Below are 21,229 nucleotides of genomic sequence, written 5' to 3' on the forward strand. Positions count from 1 at the left end.
TAGATGTATCTCAGTGCCTGCCTCATGTCACTCAACCTAACGTACCTCAGATTTAGCCATCAGGGTGACAGTCTCACCCCGACTCCTGACACAGTGTCTTTGGCTCAGTGCTCAGGTCAGCCCGAGAGTGAGATAAGATCAAGTGCTTTCAAAATATTAAAGCATTGATTATTTTATCGATCAGATATCATGTGAGTTATTAAATCCTAACAACTTAAGAAACAGAATCCTTATTCTATAAAGTTAGGTAAACATAGCAGAATCTAAGAAAATTTAGCAAAAAACCAACCCCATACATTTAAAAGATGTATACACACACTTATATACCCACATATAAATAAAAAAAATTCTTACTTGTCTAAGTTTTCTAATAAGGACTGGCATAAAACCGTCAAATACCCAGCTTCCACCGCGTTATGAGACACATCTAGAACAAACAAGTAGACTGCAGGCTGAGGAGGCCGGAGCTGTGGGGGTGAAGACAGTGAGTTAGCAGCTGTGCTTGCTCCAGTTCCGTCACTGATTACCGGATGTGTGCACTGAGTGTCTGCACACACGACATGGCAGCTATGAGAACGTGTCGTGTAAAGTTCATGTGAGACTAGAAGGAAAGGCAGTTGTAGTGGCTAAGTATGCTAAATGGGCTTGCTTTATTTTTGTTTTGGTTTATTTTTGTAAGGAATACTGACAAACATATCTGCTAAAGTAAAAACATGCTGGGTTATTGTTATGAAATGCTAACCTATCTAAATATTTATTTATTCCTAAAAATTTATATAATTTTAAGGGTTTTTTTTTTTAAGTGTATTTGATTTTATGTGCTTGAGTGTTTTTGCCTACATCTAAATAAACAACTCTCACACAATGCCTCAGAGGCTTGAAGAGGGCATTGGATTTCCCAGCACTGGAGTTGCAGACAGCTGGAAACCAAACCCTGGTCCTCTGTAAAAGCAGCAAATGTTCTTAACCACTGACCCATCTCTCCAACCCCTAGAATTTTAATTTTTAAATTAACTTTTACTTTTTGCTTTGTTAGGAATTAAACCTAAGGCTTTGCATATCCTAAACAGATACTACCACTGAACTACATCTCCAGTCCCTAATTTTACTTTTTTATTTAAAAATAAAATAGTATTACTAAAGAGTTGGCTCAGTGGTTACAAGTGTATGCTGTCCCTGTAGGACGGCAGTTCCATTCCCAGGCCAATTCAAGTAGTCCCCAGATGCCTACAATGGCACCTTCAGGAGATCTAGTATCTTTTTCTGGTCTCAAATGCACACCCGCCCACCCCCACAGATGCTTAACCAGGAACTAAAATTAAAGTCTGACAATCTGCCATTGGTATCAGCTACTAGATTACCCGATGGTGGCTGAATCTCAAAGCTTAAGGCTCTTGAGATGGTATATGGTGTAAACACTCACTTTAAATCCCCTTCTGTTAGGGAAACATGCTGACACATACGAAAGTGAGATCGTGTGTCTAGGATCAGAGCACTTTGTTTATGAGTGAGTCTGGGAGTGGTGTATGTAAATGTCTGTGTGAGTATATGTGAATGTATGTCTGAGTGTGTAACTGTACGTGAGTGTGTGAGTAAGTAGTGTGTGTGTCATAGATTTGTCCTGCTCTCTCATTCTCTGCTGGAGTGATAGGAACATCGTCTGGCACTGAACTTGGAGCTAGGCTGCTGGTCAATAAGCCTCAATGGTTTTCCTGTTTCCAGCTCCCTCCTTACCAAGGATTAGAAAACCCTGTCGGGTTATACTCAGCTTTGACGTGAACACTGGGATCCGAATTCAGGTTCTCCATGCTTTCGCAGTGAGTAGCCTTACCCCTGAGCTAGCTCTCCAGCCTCCAGACTAGAATTTAATATATTCTAGGATGGGAAGGGGCAAGAGGATGAGGAGTGAAGTGGGTGGACAGGAAATGAAACATATTGTAATATATGTACCTCTGTTAATGATATAAAAGCTCAATTATGTACAGAAGTAGGTTTATTGACCTGAGTCACAGAAAGTAACAAAAGGCATAAAGAGCTTTTCTCTTCCTTTTAGTGAGGTCCCTAGTGCTGGGGAATTGACCGCGGGACATCACAAATGTGAGGCAAGAGCTCTACCACTGAGCAGCACTCAGTCCGTGAAGGCTTTGGGTGGGCCCTACTGCACTGCACCGGGCTAAGATTCCAAGTCCTCCAGAGCCGAGGACATGTGAGTTCTACAGCTGAGGTGGCACCTTTCCTCACTTGCAGCTCCTCAAATGGCCAGCAACCAGAGAAAAACAACGGAGGGTTCACTATTATTTTTAATAAAAATGAAAAAACAAAGATAAGCATTATGTAACCTAAAGCCCACTTTTAAGTATTTTGTAAAACCTAGTTTTCTAAGTAGAAAAGAAGAGGATTTTCTGACTGATGTTGAGAACTGAACATTTCGCTAGCCGTATTGGAGGAGCCATTAAAGATGGTGATAATTTTAAGACTATTGTTTTTGGCAAAAATACACACTAGTTTTGTTCTGTTTGGGGTCACTTAACTGTAAATGATCTAAGTATTTATATTCTCGTTCAGTAAGCAGTCACATTCCAGAGGCAATTAACAATGGATTGCTGTTCATAAGCCATGGCTCATGTTTCTTAGCAATATAACTCATTCTTCCCACATCAGATCTGGGAAAGGCTTTCTGTTTGTTACATACACACTTCCATATTAATACCTTAAAATACAGACTTCGAAATATGGATGAGAACTCACTTGAAAGAACTGACTCATGTAATTGTGTCCCACACTCAACTCGGACACTGAATAGTTACCATGTAGTCTGAGGAAGCGATGAACTCCACAGTGGAATTCTGAACTTCTGGCCGTTTATGAGGCTCTCCGTAAGACCGAGTCAGGGGGTTGTACAAAAACTCTTCTGGAACTAGGGAAGAATTAAGAATCCAAGGCACATTTAGCAACACATTGGGAGTCAAACAACACCATCAGTATTTATGATGTTTACTAAAAAAGAAAACCTTTAATACTCTTTTTAAAATGTATTTTCTGAGAAAACCAGGACTTGGGTTGCTTTTTTCCTTACACTTGTATCCTAATAATAAACTTCACAAGACACGGAGGTAGGAGACTCAGAGAAGCACAACTGGGAAGCAGCTGTAACAGGAAGACACATGTGCCTGCATGTGAGCTCACTGAACCAAACAGTCAGCGACTGGTTACACGTGTCACCTGAGAGACCAGCCCAGCTTCTCTATGTGCCTTTCCACTCCATCTTGTTTTACTCTGCCCTGTCACTCTCTCTGTGGTCAGGCATCTCTTCAGAGATCATACTGAGGGCTCCCTAGCCTGTGCTGTCTCCATTAAATATCATCAAAGCTGTTTTTAGCCAATGAGAGATGTCAGAGAAGACACTGGAACACATCATTCTAGAACCTGAAACTCACCGTCATTAACTCTGTAGCACAGGTTGCATTTCCACCTGCGCTGATCAATGAAGGACACAAAAGGGTTGATGTATGTCCTACAGGACCGACACCTCACAATGGTGTTTGAGGTTATCACTGGCAACTGCTGCAAGAGAAAGTAGAGACATTGGTGCAAAACAAAGACCACAGGGCAATCAGGAGACAAATATGCCTGCTCCATATACAAGCATGTGTGTGTTATTCAACCTAGTGACATGGGTGCTTAGCAAGACAAGCAGTTATCACTTCCCAAAGGCAAGCCACACAATATAAAAACCGAGCTGACCAAATAGCCTGGTGAGCCAAGAAAACAGTGCCAGAACTTCTCAGCCTGACTCAAGAAACAGCAAGGGATGGCACGCATGGTGGAAGGAAGCCTTGCCTCTGCTGCATGTCTGCCCCTGGGACCAGGCAGAGGAGGCTGCTGCCTGGCTCCTGCTGTCCCTCAGCAGCTGAGAACAGAGCCCCTACGCTTAGCTTGGAGAAAAACTTTGCAGCTAGTCAATTCAGAAGATAGGAGACACATTAAAGTGGCATATGCTACTCTATGTCCCTGAACCCATTCATTACCATTTTATATGCTTCATTTGAGATTTTTTTTTAAAAAATCAACAAAAAATTTCTGTATTTAATGTTCTGCACTATTATTTTATCACAGTAACAGCTACATATCACTTGTGGGGAACAAATGGAAAACCAAATTAACTGAAAATGAGAAAACTTAATTAATTACTCATAAATCTAGATTCCCATAGGCTAGTGCTACTAATTCTCAGTGTCCATATTTCTAGAAGATACCGTATGTGAAATCTGTACTTAAAAGGCTGGGCAGCAGAAACAGTCGCATCTGCCTTTAATCTCAGCACTCAGGAAGCAGAATCAGGTGGGCTTATGTAAGTTTATGAACAATCCATATAGTGAGGCCCCCCGAAAAAAAAACCCAAAAAACCAAAAATATAAAAGAAAAACTCTCAGCTATGCATGGAAAAAATTAACTGTCTTGGTTTAATGATGAAGATTATAATAGTGTTTAAATTACACAGCATTTACTGAATGACTAAATTCTCAGGACTGGTTATACATTATAATTATTTTCTTTTCACTGATACTTTGCATCCAGCCTAACAGGCAAGTGTTCCACAGGGAAAAAATGTGACAGAAAAATGCAGCTTAAATACAAATGTCTCTGGCTAAATTTTTTTAATGAACTTTAAAATTTTAATTTTTATTTTTTTGGCCAAATAGGCTATTTTGTCAGCTACTGCTAACATTTATCTACATGAAATGCCAAAAAGATGGGTAAGATCCTAGCAAAGTGGCTATTAACTCAAACACACTGTGGAGGTTAAACAGCTGCTTTCATTCAGCAGATCTGACATTCATAGACTTCCCACTGTCACAAGGTTATTTAACTTCAATCAGATAACTTCCTGCTCTACGTGGACATAACAGTTTAATAAAAGACTCTTGATGTTTAAGCAACTTCCAAACTACTTCTTGATGGCTGCAACTTCCAAACTACTGAGTAGTTCAAACTGAGGCCCAGACTGTCTTACGGAATGCTCTACTAACTGTACTCACAGGGAAGTACCGGCTTTTCACACTGTGCTTAATGACTAACAGAACCAGACTGATTCCACGTCAGTTAGGCAGCACACAGCTGCTGTCCCACTCGAGAGGAAACCCAGACTGTGGCCACTGCACATAGGCACCCAGCACAAAGCAGTTCCTCAGAAGACAAGTGTTGACTCTTACAGAAACAGTGAGATGTGCTACATTTATTTATATTTATTCTGCATGTTCCACGGTATGTGGGAATGGGGGGTGTGCTTGCCATAGCCTGAATGTGGAGGTCAGAGGACAACTTGTGGGAGTCGGTTTTTTCCTTCTACCATGTGGGTCCTGGGGATCAATCACCAACCTAGAAATGATTATTCCAACTCTAATAAAAGACACTCTTAGGAAACAAAATAATCTGAATACCTTACACATGTATCAGAACCTAAATACTTAAAATGTACTTTACCGTCAGGTCTCTGAAGGGGTGCAGCAACAATCCTAAAGGAAGCTTAGCTTTATTCAGTAAAGCCTGTGTCTGTGGGATGTTGGTCAAGGTACATCGAAACGAACTGAAAAGACACAAACATGTAGTAGGTTAGCTACTATGATGACTGCACTCTCGAAGATCTGAATGACAACTACGTAGGCAGGTTACTGCAGCTATGAGCAGGAAGGAGATCACTCAGCCAGCAATGTACGGGAGAGCTATCAAAAGACCTACACCAAGGCCCCCACATCTCACTGTTGGAAAGTGCAGCATATCCTAACTCTAACAGTAAGTTCAGTTTCAGTATGGCATAAGCAGGAGCTACAGAAAAGCTGGTTCCCCACCCTGTCTTCATCTTCTGCTTACCTCAGCTTCCCCTCTGACCTCACTCTCACCACAAGACTCATCCAGCTGCTGCTTGCTTCTTCAGGAGCCCCCCTAAGCTTCACAATCTGAGTGGTAGCTAGCTTCTCCTGAGCTCTGCTGAGCTCTGTGGCACACTCCTGTCTGAACAGTAGGGACAGGGAGCTGCACTGCCGGCTGGGGATTCCCTGAACACACTTCGCTGCCTCACTCTGCAGTGTAGAAGCCTAGATCACAGTGCTCTCTCTCCAGTCCCCTTACATCCATTCTTAACAGCATGGAATACGTTCTATGAGTCCACAGAGTGCTGGAGTTACTGTGTGTGGACTGTCTTACTCATAACTTGAAGGCATCCAGAACTGTTTACTGACTCAAGGATGGACCCTGTTGTGCTATTATTGTAGGCTCCAGTGTCTCTAATCCAAAAATATGAAACCAAGAAGGCCCCACCCAAAATGTTTTGAGTGAAGACAGGATGCTCAGAAGGTTTCAGATACTCAGATGATGGAGTAGTTCAGGCTTCCTAAATAATACCAAAGAAGTCCATGAAAACAATCCGGAAGCTGGAAGCATTTTAGAAAAAGAATACTCGGCCTGAATTCCTTACCTGATGACATCACTGACACTTTAAATTACGAAGTCACATGCACCCAGACCCACAGGAGAATGTCTTGGTCTGTCCTAACCTAAAGCCAGTATTAATTACTCCTTTTAATTTGAAAGAGAGCTGCTTTAAAAAAGTAACTAAACAAAAATATATACATCATTCCCTACCTATAAAATTTATGTATTCAGATGCTAAGCAACCCAGGAAGACATCTGAACTAGAACTCACCCTGACCCAGTCCAAGCATACACTACTGCAGCCAGCCAAGATCTCATATGCACACACTACACTCAGCTCCTATAAAATGTATAACCATTCATTAAAGCAGGGCCATAATCAACATCTTAGAATTGGGACAGTAGCTGCTATCAGCCTGCACTCCTTGCTGTACTCTGCTTTTATGGAAATCACCTCAACACTGCCTTCCAAAGTCATGGGTCAGTAGTGGTGGTTGGAGAAGGAAACCTGTGTTTAAATTCTATGCAATATTCTGGCTGAGAAGGAGGACCTTGGCCTCCTCATTAATGAAAAGGTGGAAAGTCATTGCCTTAGAAAAAAGAGAACATTGGCTCTAAGAATGACTGATTTTCTTGTGTGAAAAAGAAGACAATGCTCTCCTGACATTTGAGGTCTCTGGTGTGCAGAGAAGAAACTGGAGGAGGAGGAGTGAGGAAGGTACTGAGCCCTGGGCAGGAAGTACAGAGTCCCAGAGTCCACTAACCAACACCCAGGCGTGGAGACACCAGTTACACTTCTTCAGGAGGCCAGGATGTTCTCAGTGAAGGAAGCCCCTATGTGAATGCATGATGCTCCAATTAACAGAGAGTTCTATATTGACTGACAAATGAAAATTCAGAGAAAAATTATTTATCTAAACCTATCCTTGGGATTACATTAGTGAGATCTACATCATTTTCAAGAAAGAATTTTCTGAAGACTACCTTACTTAGAGAGTGCCAGGGATTCTGGGGAGATGGCTCAGCAATAAGGGAGCTTGCTATGCAAGTATGAGGAGCTGAGTTCAAATCCCCAGTAACCGTGTGAAAGAGCAGGAGTGGCCATGTGTGCCGGCCGTGGGAAGTGGATCGTAGAGGAGTGCTGTCAGCTTAGCTCTGGGTTCGGTGAATTCGTGTCTCCAAGGGGTAAAGCAGAGTGACAGAGCAGAATGCCTGATGTGTGTCTATGGTACCACCACCACTGCAAAACACACACACCACCCCAACACACACACAGTGCACCATACACACACACCACCCCAACACACACACAGTGCACCATACACACACACCACCCCAACACACACACAGTGCACCATACACACACACCACCCCAACACACAGTGCACCATACATACACACCACTCCAACACACACACAGTGCACCATACACACACACCACCCCAACACACAGTGCACCATACATACACACCACCCCAACACACAGTGCACCATATATACACACCACTCCAACACACACACAGTGTACCATACACACACACACCACTCCAACATACACACAGTGCACCATACATACATACCACTCCAACACACAGTGTACCATACACACACACACACCACTCCAACACATACACAGTGCATCACACACAAATACCACCCCAACACATACACAGTGCACTACACATACACACCACCCCAACACACACACCACCCCAACACACACACAGTGTACCACACACAAATATCACTCCAACACATACACACCACCTCAACACACATACCACCCCAACACACACACAGTAGTACACCATACACACACCACCAACAAATACAGTGTATCACACACATACACACCACCACTAACACATATACAGTGTACCACACACATACACCCTGCCACAACACACACAGTCCAAAAGAGTAAAGCTTATATGTACTTCTATACAAACAGAAAAGCACAATATGAACAAAACTTCCAATTAAGGGACCAACACCACACCGCCTGATCACTGTTTTCATCCAAGCTCTCTTACTGTAAAGATGCTGTAAAATAGAGTACCTACTCTGGGCTACAGTTTAACTTGTTGAGTTCTGCACTCAAGTTAGGTACAGGTGCCCAAATAGGAGTTGCTGGTAAGATATTCTTCTCCTGAGTGAGGTTTACAGGTCTTAGGCTTTCTGGCTGTGGAGAACTCTGCAGGCTCAGTCCTCCTAGACCCGAGGACAGCTGGTTCACAGCTGGGTAATGCTGAGAGAGAAAGTCAAGGCAGAAGGACAATGTTTACAACAAGTACAAAAAGCTTCTGAATTCTAGATTTTAATGCAAAGGAAAAGCAAGACATTGAGAAAATTTATATCTAGTTTTAGAGTCATACCTTAACAAAACTTTAAACATAATTAAACATTTCAAAGCAAAACCAGCATTATTCATAATATCATACTGTTCAACACCAAAGAATATATTTACATTAAATAGGGATGATAAATGCTGAAGCACCTCAAGTCCTATCAATTTTCAGGATAAGCTGACACTCAGAGCAGTGGTTCTCAATCGTCCTAAGGCTGCGACCCTTGGTAGAGTTCCTCATGTTGTGCTGACCCCAACCATGAAATTATTTTTGTTGCTACTTCATAACTGAAATGTTGTTACTGTTATGAACTATAGTGTAAATGTCAGATATGTGACCCTGTGCTTTCAAAGGGTTTCACAGGTTCTGAGGGTTGTGTCCTGAGGCCTCCTCTGCTTGCTTTCTGCTCCCTGTGGTATTGTAGTATTGCTATGTGTTTACAGCTTCTGTTAACTCAAAATAACCAATTGCTGTCATACCTTAAAACTACTCAAGCTTTGAGTTAAGTAAGTCAAAACTTACCAAAACAGTACCTGTATTTGTACTTCCTTTAAGGCTATTTGTATGACCAGATTTACTTTATGAATTTTCCCTCAAAACACAAAATACTTTATTTACACAACAATAAAACTATTCAAAAGAGATAAAAAGCAATTCTTAAAGTTTAAGAAACCAAGCCCAAGTTCTAGTACCATGAAAAATATTGTTTTAACTAATTTTACTGATACTTGGGGTACATATTTAAGGACAAAAATTATGACAAGACAAATCTTTTATTTTAATATGTGATTCATACAGAAATGTTTTTTTTTATTTCCTCATCACTTTGGTAAACATACATTTAAATTTTATTTTGTATATGACTGTTTTGTTTGCATATATGTCTATACAGCACTGTGTGCTTGGTGTCCTCAGAGACCAGACGAGGGCATTAAAACTGGAGTTATGAGCCACAATGTAAGTGCTGGGAATCAAACCCAGGTCCTCTGTAAGAGCAGCCAGTGCAGGGGCTGGAGCAGTGGTTAAGAGCACTGACTGCTCTTCCAGAGGTCCTAAGTCAAATCCCATCAACCTCATGGTGGCTCACAACCATCTGTAATGGGATCCCATGCCCTCTTCTGGTGTCTGAAGACAGCTACAGTGTACTCATATATAATAAATAAATCTTAAAAAAAAAAAAAACAGCCAGCGCTTGTAACAACTAATCTGTCTCTCTTACACCAACAAATCTTACACTTAATAATTTTACACTCATAATAAAAGTTGATATTTTGAAATTATTTAAATATATTGGTGTATATTTAAGTATAATATTAAGTGTTAAGTATAGTCTATATTCTAGTCTATAAGCTACACGTGATAGATTCAATCATCTATAGGCCAAAATTTGTATTATTTTGATATGAAAATGTTATAAAAATATTCAGGGATATCTCTTTTCATTCTTCACCTGTAGTCAACATTTTGAATTCATTTTCCATTTAGTTCTTTTGTTGTTATTTATAGTATAAACTTAGACATACATGTGACTCTAACCACAAACCTTTTAACAAAGGACAAAAAAATAAATGAAGGACACACTTTGTATATAGTTATCTTCCACATTCTTTAGTACAGCGACCAAGGTTCACTATGTGAATGAACTAATTCTCACTAATACATAGAAAATGATGATGATCTGGAATAATAGACAGACTAGGTAAGAACTTAATGAGAACAGTTCAAATGGCCAGGAGGTCACTGGGTAAAGCATTAGGCTATCTTCAAAGCTGTGCAGTGGGACAGAGAGCCAGCATGTCAAGAGTGTCCTAGGTTTTGTCATGAGTTCCTAATCAGGCCCATGCAAAGAAATAAGACGTCAGCTGTGTTAACAATCATGGACCTAAGACTTGATATAAATGCCAAATAAAAATACTCATGAGTATATGACTACCGCAATCATATAAACCCATGAGTCCCATAGAATATGAAAACGATTGAGCTCCTGGAGCAGAGGAAGCAGCAAATGACATAGCAGCAAAACAAAGCCATGAGCTACTTCCGGCACCTTCCTCACTGCTGCCACTCTCCTTCTGGAGTCATAAGCCACCGTAAACCCTCTTCTGTAAGTCAGCTTTGGTCACAGCATCTTATCACAATAACACGAAAAATAACTAACGCAGCAACTGAACACACAAACTAGAGAGCACGTCTGTCTGTTCATGAAGATTCTCACAGGGCTATTTTTGTATTAGACTCCAAGTAAAGAACAGAGGATAAACACTAAATTACAGTTTCTTATTCTCTGAAGGAACTGTCAGCTTATCGATATAAACATTTTAAAGCTACTGTGGGCTGCACAAGTGGCTCAATGATTATGAGCACTGGCTCTTCCTGAGGACCCAAGCTCACTTCCCAGGATTCCAGTTGGGAAGCTCACTACTGCCCACAGCTCCACCCCACGTAACCCAGCGCCCTCTTCTGGGCTCTGTAGTTATCTGCACATAAAACGTAAGTTTTAAATTACCATTTAATTTCCAGATTATAAACAGATTAAAAACTGCAAAAACCTAGAGAAAATCCAAGCTAGTCACTTTTCATCCAGACTCCACCTCTTTAAATTCAGATTATGAGAGACATAATTGATACAACTTTCACCAACGTATCAAACATGACTGAATACACACCTGAGGATATGTAGAGTACGCTGGGCCACTGGGATGTGCTGAGGGAGTGGGTGGTGGTGCTGCATTCTGATAAGCAGGCTGCAGAGTTGGGTAGCCATAGCCGAAAGGCTTTGCTACCTTCGCTGGCTGAGCGGCAGTGGGAGTGGGGGCTGCAGACAGAGCCTGGGTGAGGGTGGAGTTAGGTTCTGGGGCACAGTCAGGAACAGGGCTGCTTGCTGAAGAAGAATGCATGTCTACAAAGAACAACCCCAAATCCAGTTGGTGAGCAATAACCTTTGGCATTCTTTTCTTTTCAGAACGTTTTACTGTGACAAATGCAGAACACATATCAACTAGAAAGAGAAACTCATGTGCAGTTCACCAACTTTTTGGTTTGTAATTCTCCCAGGAGGACTGGGGCTAAGAAGCAGAAAATGAAACAAGGGAATTAAGATAAAATCAGTTCTTTCTAAACTGCCCTTTATCTGACCCTTAATGCAAAATGTCCATGAAAGTATTGGCATATTCTTATAATACCCTAGAAACATGTGTTATCTGCATAGCTAAATGTGAGCAGATTATAAAAGTGTCCAAACTTCTAAAACGTCTGGCATCAAAAAGTGACTAAGAAAATTTAGTGACTTGATGTTCTTTAATTTAAACATAAAAGTAAAAATTCCAATAAGACTGGAAAAAAATTGGAAAACTTGGCAGTGTGTATGTGTAAAACCAGTATAAGAATTTGTTATATTGACTTGGTCTTACTTTACTTAATCATTTGATCTTTTTGTAATAAAAATGGTATTCCTTACCAGCTAAGAGTCTGCAAAAACATGTACTGAAAAGTACATGATTTAATAAAGATTTATTGTTTAAAAGTTCTCTTGAAGAATCTATCTTTTTATTGACTGTTTGAATTTAGAAGACACCTGTAGATAGGTCAGACACACACACACACACACACACACACACACACACACACACACACACGGTCATGGGTTTTCTCACAAACTGTCAGACTTCTCTTGAGAACAGGTGCCTCAGTGCAACCCTCATCTTTACACTTCCTGCTAGTGCAGGTGTTACTCCGCCAGAGGGATCTCATACCAAAACAGTATCCACATAAGATTTAATAATGGGACTTTAAGCATGGTGGACAACATTCCTATGTTACTAAAGCCCTAAGTACAAGACACACAGTAGGCTGACCTTCAATTCATTTATTACTGCTACAGGTGCTTACATAGTTCCTTAATTTTACTGAAGAAATAAATACCTACAAACCTGCCCAAGGTCACTGACTGGCAGTCAGAGCATAAGTTTAAAACTTGCTAGCTGAACGGAATACAGACAGCCAAGCCAGTGTCTGATACTCAGGCTCCTAACTGCATGTGACTGAAGTGACATTTTACGTCAGGCTAGTCTGGAGCTTGTGAAAGAACACAGAGCTGCAACAGTCACTTTCAGCACAAGAGGCAACTCTTGGAACACAATCTGGTAATGGCAATTATGACTGAAATGATTCCTAAACTCTAAACACACACACACACACACACACACACACACACACACACACACTCACTCACTTACCAGGACAAAAAGTCCTCAACCACAATTGACTTTGTTTAAAAAGTAAGAGGAAGCTGTATGCTAAGCTGAGAGGATTGCATTTTCCTACTGATCACGGTATCATGACAGTGAACACTGTTGGGTACAAAACAGCAGAGCTGCAGCTACATTTTATCCGAGTGAAAATGTATCATCAGTGTTGAGGGACCAGAAGGACAAAGTCATCTGTGCTGTAATTCTGAACTCTGAGTGCCACTGTGTGGGTGACAGGAGACAGCAGCATCCGGAAGACTTCAGCGCAAGTTACTACTACAGTGACATGACCACTGCTTACAGCAGTTTGTCTATTTTCTCCGTTAGTGCCATCCACTGCCCCGTTCTCCTCATGGAATGATGTCCTTTCCAGATACAGTTAAGAATGATGGCTTTAGGGCACTGGCTCAGAGGAAAAGGGTTAAATTCCAGAGGCTCACTACCCTCTGCAATTCCAGTTCCAGGAAATACAAGCCTCTATTCTGACTAGAAATACAGGCTACAAATATATATGCAGTTATACATCTAAAAAAATAGCAATGTCTCTAAAACCTACCCCTGGGTCTACTTGGCCTTTTACCAAGTGGAGGCATCAGGAGCCACAAGGGAAGGAAGGAAGCAAACACATATGGGGGTAGCTGGAAGGGATTCAAGGAGCCGTGTAAATGAACAAAAATAGCACAATTTGAGGAGCTGTTTTTTTTTAAAAGAAGAGAAAAGAATACCTTGTTCACTATCAAACTTTTTTTTAGAAAGAGAGAATAAAAGAAAAAAAACCAACACAACAAATGTCTCAGGACACCAGGGACGACACAAATGGCTGCAGCATTACTGTATGACAGCAGAGAGATGCCAGGAAATGGCACACTTTTTTTTTAAAATGCAGTCTGCTTTTGATATGCATTCAGTCTCCTTTAACATGATATAGCCAGTAACTTAAATGAACAGTGCACAAACTCTAAACAGATTACCTGGGTAGCCGCCTCCTTCCAAGGCATCATAACTGTTGGGTAAGGGTGAGGCGCTGCTTGTGGTGGAAGAGCTATCAACACCTAAAAGGAAAACCAAACACCTGCTAAGTTCAAAGCAGCGGTGCTTCTCACAGCAACAGCTGTCAACATGAATAAAGTTCCTATTGCTGAGCTAAAAACATTACCAATGCTGGTACCAAATTAAAATGACTGTTTTTGAGAGCAGTCACACACACACACACACACACACACACACACACACACACACACACAGATACAGACACAGACACAGAGACTATGAATGGCTCATGAGGTAAAGCACTTGCCATGATAAACTGACCACTTAACTACCTGATCCCAAGAACAGGAAAACTAACTCTGGAACTCATATTGCCCTCCACATACTGGCACATGCCCACCCTGACAAATACACAAATTTAATTTTTAAAAAATTTTAAATGAATAACAAATAATAGTGGGGAGACTACATAGCTGATGAGTGGAATAAAATTCTGCTACACATCAACTTCAAAAATAAACATCAAATTATAAAAATAAGCAAATAAAAATTTAGGGCTAGCAGATATTTTAATGGAACCACGCCTGAAATAGAGCTGTTTCACACATTCAAAAAAGATTCTGAGGCTAGAGAGATGACTTAACAGCTAAGAGATCTCAGAGAGGACCTGGGTTGGATTCCCAGCACCCACATGATGGCTACTAATGAGCTGTAACTCCAGTTCAGGGGATCCAATGTCCTTTTCTGACCTGTATGAGCATACACAGACATGTGGTACACATATACACATCAAAGTAAAACACTCATACACATAAAAAATTAAAACAAGGAGACTTTATGGCCTGAGTTTCTTCCAGCATAACATGAAAATAATTTTGTGTCTCCATTTATCCATGTGCAGAATAAAGGCTAAACAATGCTCGCCATGTTGACTAAGAGAATATAAATGGAAGCCATGCTCATAGACACAAACATCAGACATAAGAACTTACGGTTTGTGACCATTCAAACCGGTTAGATTAAGAAAAGTTGAGAGGTGCTAGGACACATGGGAGAATAGAACATAAGAGACAGTTCCTTCATTCATTCACTCAACAAATGCTTCATTGGGAAGCTCAGGTAAATACACTGTAGTAGAGTTTCCCTGGCTCTTAACTGACAAACAACCAGGACTTTATTTCCCTTTAAAAAGTGTAGTCTGTTTTACCTTTTCATCAAGTATAGGTCACTTGTTGAGCACTCCCTGCACACCTCCCCTCCACTGGCTCCCTTTGTTAACACAATTTTACTTCTACCTTCATGTTGTTTATATGTGTGTGAATTTATAACACTATATGAATCACGGATGGGAGGAAATATACACATTTATCTTTCTAGGACTGGTTTAGCTCACAAGATCTGATTATCTCCAATTACATTCATTTTCTCTACAAACAACCACTCTTTATGACTGGAAAAAACCCTCCATGTACATAAAAATGACTTTTATTTACCTAATTCCTATGTAGTTGGACACTTTAACTTGATGTTTTAAAGCTGTGGTGTAAAAAGAATGGGCATGCATGCAGAGTTATCTTTCCCTGAATAGCTTTCAGATAACCTTAAGAACTAAGTATATCAACCAACTGGCATGACTGACAGTTACTTATACAAGGATGCTTTATTCTCAGCAAAGAGTATAATTTCAAGGCAGAAGACTGCAGGCACAGAGTTTGTCCTTTACCTGCTGCATAGCTTTGGGCCAGTTACCACCCCCTAAAAACACATGGCTAACTAGATGGCTCAGGAGGCAAAGCCACTTGCAGCCAAGCACAACACTAACTGTACTTACTAAGCCTTCCTCTCTGGTGATAAATAGAAAACTACGCATACACATGCCACTTCTTGTTTGTCCACATATCTAACTCGAGTGCAGTGCTGGTGTACAGGGTCAAAGTCTCAGTGCTGGCACAGTGGCACACCTACAGAAGTGGTACTTAGGGGGCTCAGTGTTGAACTTGAGCTTGGGCTACCCAGTGGAATCCTGTCACCAAAACATAACAAAAAGGATCACAGTACTAGCATTTTTAAAAGCACATGGAAACAGGTGTGAGAGTTAATGCTGTAATTCTAGCACTCAGGAAGCTGAGACAGAAGAATCATCATTTGTCTAACTACATAATAAAACTATCGCAAAGCAAACAGCAAACAAACAAAAACACACATAAACTCAAACAATTACCAACAGGTGATGGCTACACAAAACGTACTATGTCTAGAATAATGGTCTACCATCCGGTCAAAAGAAAGTATTCATACTTGCTACAAGGTAAGCAAATCTTGAAACATGCTAAAGAAAAAAAGACCAGGCCCCAAAAAGCATATGTAACATACTGCATACTGTACAGCTGTATTTCAGTGAGTCTCGGAATATGCAAATCTACAGAGTCAGAGGGGACAATGGCCACTGAGGGCTGAGGGGAGAGTAAAGGGGAAAATGGCTCAATGGGAACAGGGTTCTTTCTCCTTTGGTATGACAAAAATGTTTAGCGACCTCCTTCAGCTCACCCACAAAGCAGCCATCAGCACAGGGAGGGGTCCTGTAAAATGCACTATGGCCTAAGTGTTTGTTAAAAACCACACAACTAGAGAGCACAGAACCCTTCAGTACACCGGGTGCATGAAAGAAAGTGAGCATCAAAGGATGTTCAGCATCACCAGCTACTGGGACAACGGAAATCAAAATGGGAACCCAGTACCACCTTCACATCCACCAAGACAGCTAACCCCCAAAAAGAACCAGAATAGTATTTTTTTTGGGTAAGAATGAAGAAAAACTAGAAACTTAATGAAGTTGCAAAATAGTATAGCCACTCTAGAAAACACGATAGTTTCTAAAAATGCAGTTACTATATGATCAAGAAATGTCATAAGATAAATAAAAACAACCCACACAAAAATGTACTGACAAGTGTTCATAGGATTACTACTTACCGTGGCTAAAAGATGGGAACAATCAGTGTCCACCAACTGGGGAATAGGTAAATAAAAAATGATGTACAAAATGGAACGGCTCTTCCACAGAGAAAAGAGATTGAGCACTGATATGGGGACAACATGAATGAGCTTCACATACTGTGCTCAAAAAAGCCAGTCACAGAATAAGTACGATGTGACGGTTTGTACATGCTTGGCCCAGGGACTGGCACTGTTGGAATGTGTGGCCTTGTTGGAATAGGTATGTCACTGTGGGCACGGGCTTAAGACCTTTGCTTTGCCCTAGCTGCCTGGAAGTCAGTCTTCCACCAGCAGCCTTCTGATGAAGATGTTGAACTCTCAGCTCCTCCTGCACCATGCCTGCCTGGACACTGCAATGCTCCTGCCTCGATGATTATGGACTGAACCTCTGAACCTGTAAGCCAGCCCTAAATATATGTTGTCCTTTATAAGACTTGCCTTGGTCATGGTGTCTGTTCACAGCAGTAAAACCCTGACTAAGACATACAATTCAACAAGTCAGCAGGTACTTGAGCTGAGTTGCTGAGAAAGGCAGAATGGGAAGTGACTCCTAAAAGATAAGGAGTGTCTCTTTCGAGGTGATCAGAATGCTTTGGAATACTGGTGAGCAAGAAAACAGTGAAACTTGCTGAGCAGTAATTTAAGTTCATTTTATGGCATGTGAGTTATACCTCAATAAAAGTACCATGTTAAGACAAAAGGCAGAACTCTATGAGTTCAAGGCCAGCCTAGCTTACATAGCAAATTCCAGGCTAGGCAAGGGCTACATGACGAGACCCTATCTCAAAACAAATGCCAACAGCAATCTATGGTATGCTCTATGACCAAGACAAAGGTTTAAATGTAACTGCTGAGAAATACTAATTTTTGCTGGGCATTTAATCCTAGCACTTAGAAGACAGAATCTGTGTGTTGAGGCCAGTAGGTCTACATAACTAATCCCAAGCTGGCCCAGCACTACCCTGTGAGACCATCCCTCAAAAAAGAAATGGAGGAGGAAGAAATCATAATAATTATTGAGGCTGGAGATATGGTTCAGTGGCTAAGAGAACTTGCTATTCTTACAGAGGATCTGGGTGACTCCATTCCCATAATTCTTTGGTGACTTAAACCTTCCATAACTCCAGTAGCAGAGGATCTAGTGCCCTCTTCTAGCGTCCTTGGGCCTCAGGCACACACACAGTGCACATACATTTAGGCACAACACTCATAAACACTTAATAACTCTGGGACTGGAGAGATGTCTCAGATGTTAAGAGCACTGCCTGCTCTTCCAGAGGATCCAAGTTCTATTCCCAGCACCACTAGTGGTTCACAACCACCTAAATCTCTAGTTTCAGGGAATTCAACACCGTTTGCTGACCTCTGCACGGAACAGGATGTTCCATCCAAGCCTAATACCCTGAGTTAGATTGCCCCAGGCTGGTGTGGCAGAAAAAGATTGACTCCCACATGAACACACTTACAAATGAATGCTTTTTGGAAAAAAATAAATCTTAAAATAAAAATAATTATTCTTGAAAAAAGTAAAATCAAAGATTAAGTTATTTGTACCAAATTATTAAAGATTCCACTTCTATTTAATCGTAAATCTGAGGCTCTTCGAGGCCAAGTTCAATGTTAAAATTTTAACATCTTAAATAAAATCTGTTCTTTTGAAGTAGACATACAGTCCCACCCCTAACCATGAAGCACAGGGAAGAAAGCACTCCCAGGAGCAGTGGCTCCACAACATGGGCTCCGGGTCTCTGTGCTTCTCCTCCCTTACTAATTTTCTTTTCAGTTTATTTGTCCATTCTCATTTCCCTGTGTGTGTGTGTGTGTGTGTGTGTGTGTGAGAGAGAGAGAGAGAGAGAGAGAGAGAGAGAGAGAGAGAAAGAGAGAAAGAGAACCTGAAGCTGGTGGATGGTGGGGGGGGGTAGGCTGAAAGGGGAAAGATCTAGGATGAGATAGAAGTAGGGATAGAAAGATTATCATAAAAATCTATGGAAACATCTTAATAAAAGTTTTAAACTGCCCATCTTAATAATACCATAGCTATAGACTTTCAAGTATGACTCTTATAAGAAGTTGTTTTAGTTTGTTTAGTGATATTTAAGTTTGCTCATTTACTTTCAGAAGTTCAAGTCTTGTCACATAGCAAAGCAGTAACATTTGTAATCACAAATGGACCACTAAGAGTCAGGACCAAGTAACACAATTGAACTTTGGTAAAACCTAATGCTTAATTGATCCACTCTAGTACATTCATAAAATCACTGGCGATACCAATCAGAACTATACTAAAAACATACATGCAAACACATATGAAACCAGTATGTTGACATTCTGACATATTTAAAAATGATGACATAACATAAAGAAATCTCAAGAATACACTACATTCTAGAGAAACAACATCTAAAGAACCTCACACTGGGTACCTTTCAAACTATAGCTGACACCTGCCTTGCACCCTTGTTTTTCCACACACTGCTGTACCACCTCCCTCTTACATTGTTACACTAAAGACTTACTAATCAAGACCCCTCCTTTTCCCATGTTCATGACCTGTACACTGCAGTCTGATTTCCTTTTCCCACTTAAGAAATATTTCCTTATGACAATAGAAAAGCATTTCCTCTCTAGGTAAGGCACGGTTTAAAATCCTAAATCCTTGCCTTTTCAGGTTGTGTTATAATTATAAATGCTGTTTTCCTAGTAAGTATTTCTGGAACTCACTGTGTTATTCTTTACAGTGACTGAAAACTTTTATTTAAAATACACGAAACCAAAAGGTTTCAGTTTTTAAATTTCTTTCATATTCTGTAATATATATATATATATGTATATGTATGTATGTATGTATGTATGTATGTATGTATGTATGTATGTTTAAAAAATGAGGTATCCACTCTGGAAATCAGTCTGGCGGTTCCTCAGAAAATTGGACCAGAAGATCCAGTTATTCCATTTCTGGGCATATACACCAAAGATGCTCCAACATACAATAAGTACACATGCTCCACCATGTTCATAGCAGCCTTATTTATAATAGCCAGAAGCTGGAAAGAACCCAGATGTTCTTCAGTAGATGAATGGATACAGAAATTGTGGTACATTTACACAGTGGAGTACTACTCAGCTATCAGAAACAATGACTTTATGAAATTCCTAGGAAAACAGATGCATCTAGAGAATATCATCCTGAGTGAAGTAACCCAGTCACAAAACAACAGACACAATATGCAGTCACTGATAATTGGATACTAACCCCAGAAAGCTCTGAATACCCCAGAAACAACTCACAGATCATATGAAGCTCAAAAAAAAAAAAAAAAAAAAAAAGAAAAGAAAAGAAAGAAAGAAAGAAAGAAAAAAAAAGAAAAGGCCAAAAAGTGGAAGCCTCAGTCCTTCTTAGGGGAAAAAAAGTGTATAGCACCCTCTCAGAGTGGGGTACACCTAGATTTTAAAATATTAATAACTCAAGGGCTAAGAAGATAGCCTTGTGGCAATTTATGGTATTTAAAAAATCATGATGTTTAATCTTTACACATCAAGAAAACTTTGACTATTTCCATGTTATGTTTTGTTTTACATATACTTTATGGTCATTGTAAATAGTAAGATTTCAATGCATACTATCAAACATTTAAAAAAAATCAAGTACTGACAAAATGTATTCATAGTTTTATGCTAAAATGCTTTTAATAATCTGTACATGTATTTCTGACTTTTTAAAAAAATAAAGCTGTAAGAAAAAAAAGATGAGGTATCTTTAAATAAATCTAATGCTAAACATAGACTAACATATATTTCACATGTACCTTAAACATGGGGTCCAAGAGTAATTGTATGTGTTTCTAGTACATCTAGGATTAACTATGTATGACTTGTCATGAGAAAAGTAGGATTTTTCCACTTGAGTCATACATATATATTTGTACTGAAAACATCTGTCTTTTGTAGTATTTCACATTTCAGATTAAGGAAACGCTATCTGTCCCTTTTCAATGTGAACACTAACTTTAGATATATACAACCAGTTTTGATGGATTTTCCCCCTATAAACCTTAGGTAGCTCTAGGCTCCTCAGTCCTGTTACAACCCTACCATGAGACTCAGAACGATGAGGCTAGGTGGGAGAAATGTCTGAGTGGAGTTCTTGAGAAGAACTGACCCTCAGTCATATTGGCTCTCTCTACGTCCCAGCTTTTGAAGCTTTGAAACAACCAA

At 40.3% G+C, this 21,229-nt stretch overlaps 1 protein-coding gene across 2 annotated transcripts in view; it reads right to left on the reverse strand.

The window, feature by feature from the left end:
- Positions 1-21,229, reverse strand: part of SEC24B (SEC24 homolog B, COPII coat complex component) — a 74,820-nt gene that overhangs the window by 16,950 nt on the left and 36,641 nt on the right. Inside the window, exons 4-10 of one of the 2 annotated variants that reach the window (XM_080915745.1) lie at positions 13,999-14,079; positions 11,447-11,679; positions 8,496-8,680; positions 5,485-5,587; positions 3,438-3,561; positions 2,808-2,917; positions 355-467 (exon numbers count right to left, since the gene is read on the reverse strand). In XM_080915745.1, coding sequence (XP_080771871.1) covers positions 355-467; positions 2,808-2,917; positions 3,438-3,561; positions 5,485-5,587; positions 8,496-8,680; positions 11,447-11,679; positions 13,999-14,079 — 949 coding nt within the window. Of the gene's footprint in view, positions 1-354; positions 468-2,807; positions 2,918-3,437; positions 3,565-5,484; positions 5,588-8,495; positions 8,681-11,446; positions 11,680-13,998; positions 14,080-21,229 lie in introns of both variants that reach the window. The other variant, XM_080915744.1, reaches the window with a different exon arrangement.

The sequence above is a fragment of the Micromys minutus genome (genome assembly GCF_963924665.1).
Source record: "Micromys minutus genome assembly, chromosome: 4".
Classification (NCBI taxonomy): domain Eukaryota; kingdom Metazoa; phylum Chordata; class Mammalia; order Rodentia; family Muridae; genus Micromys; species Micromys minutus.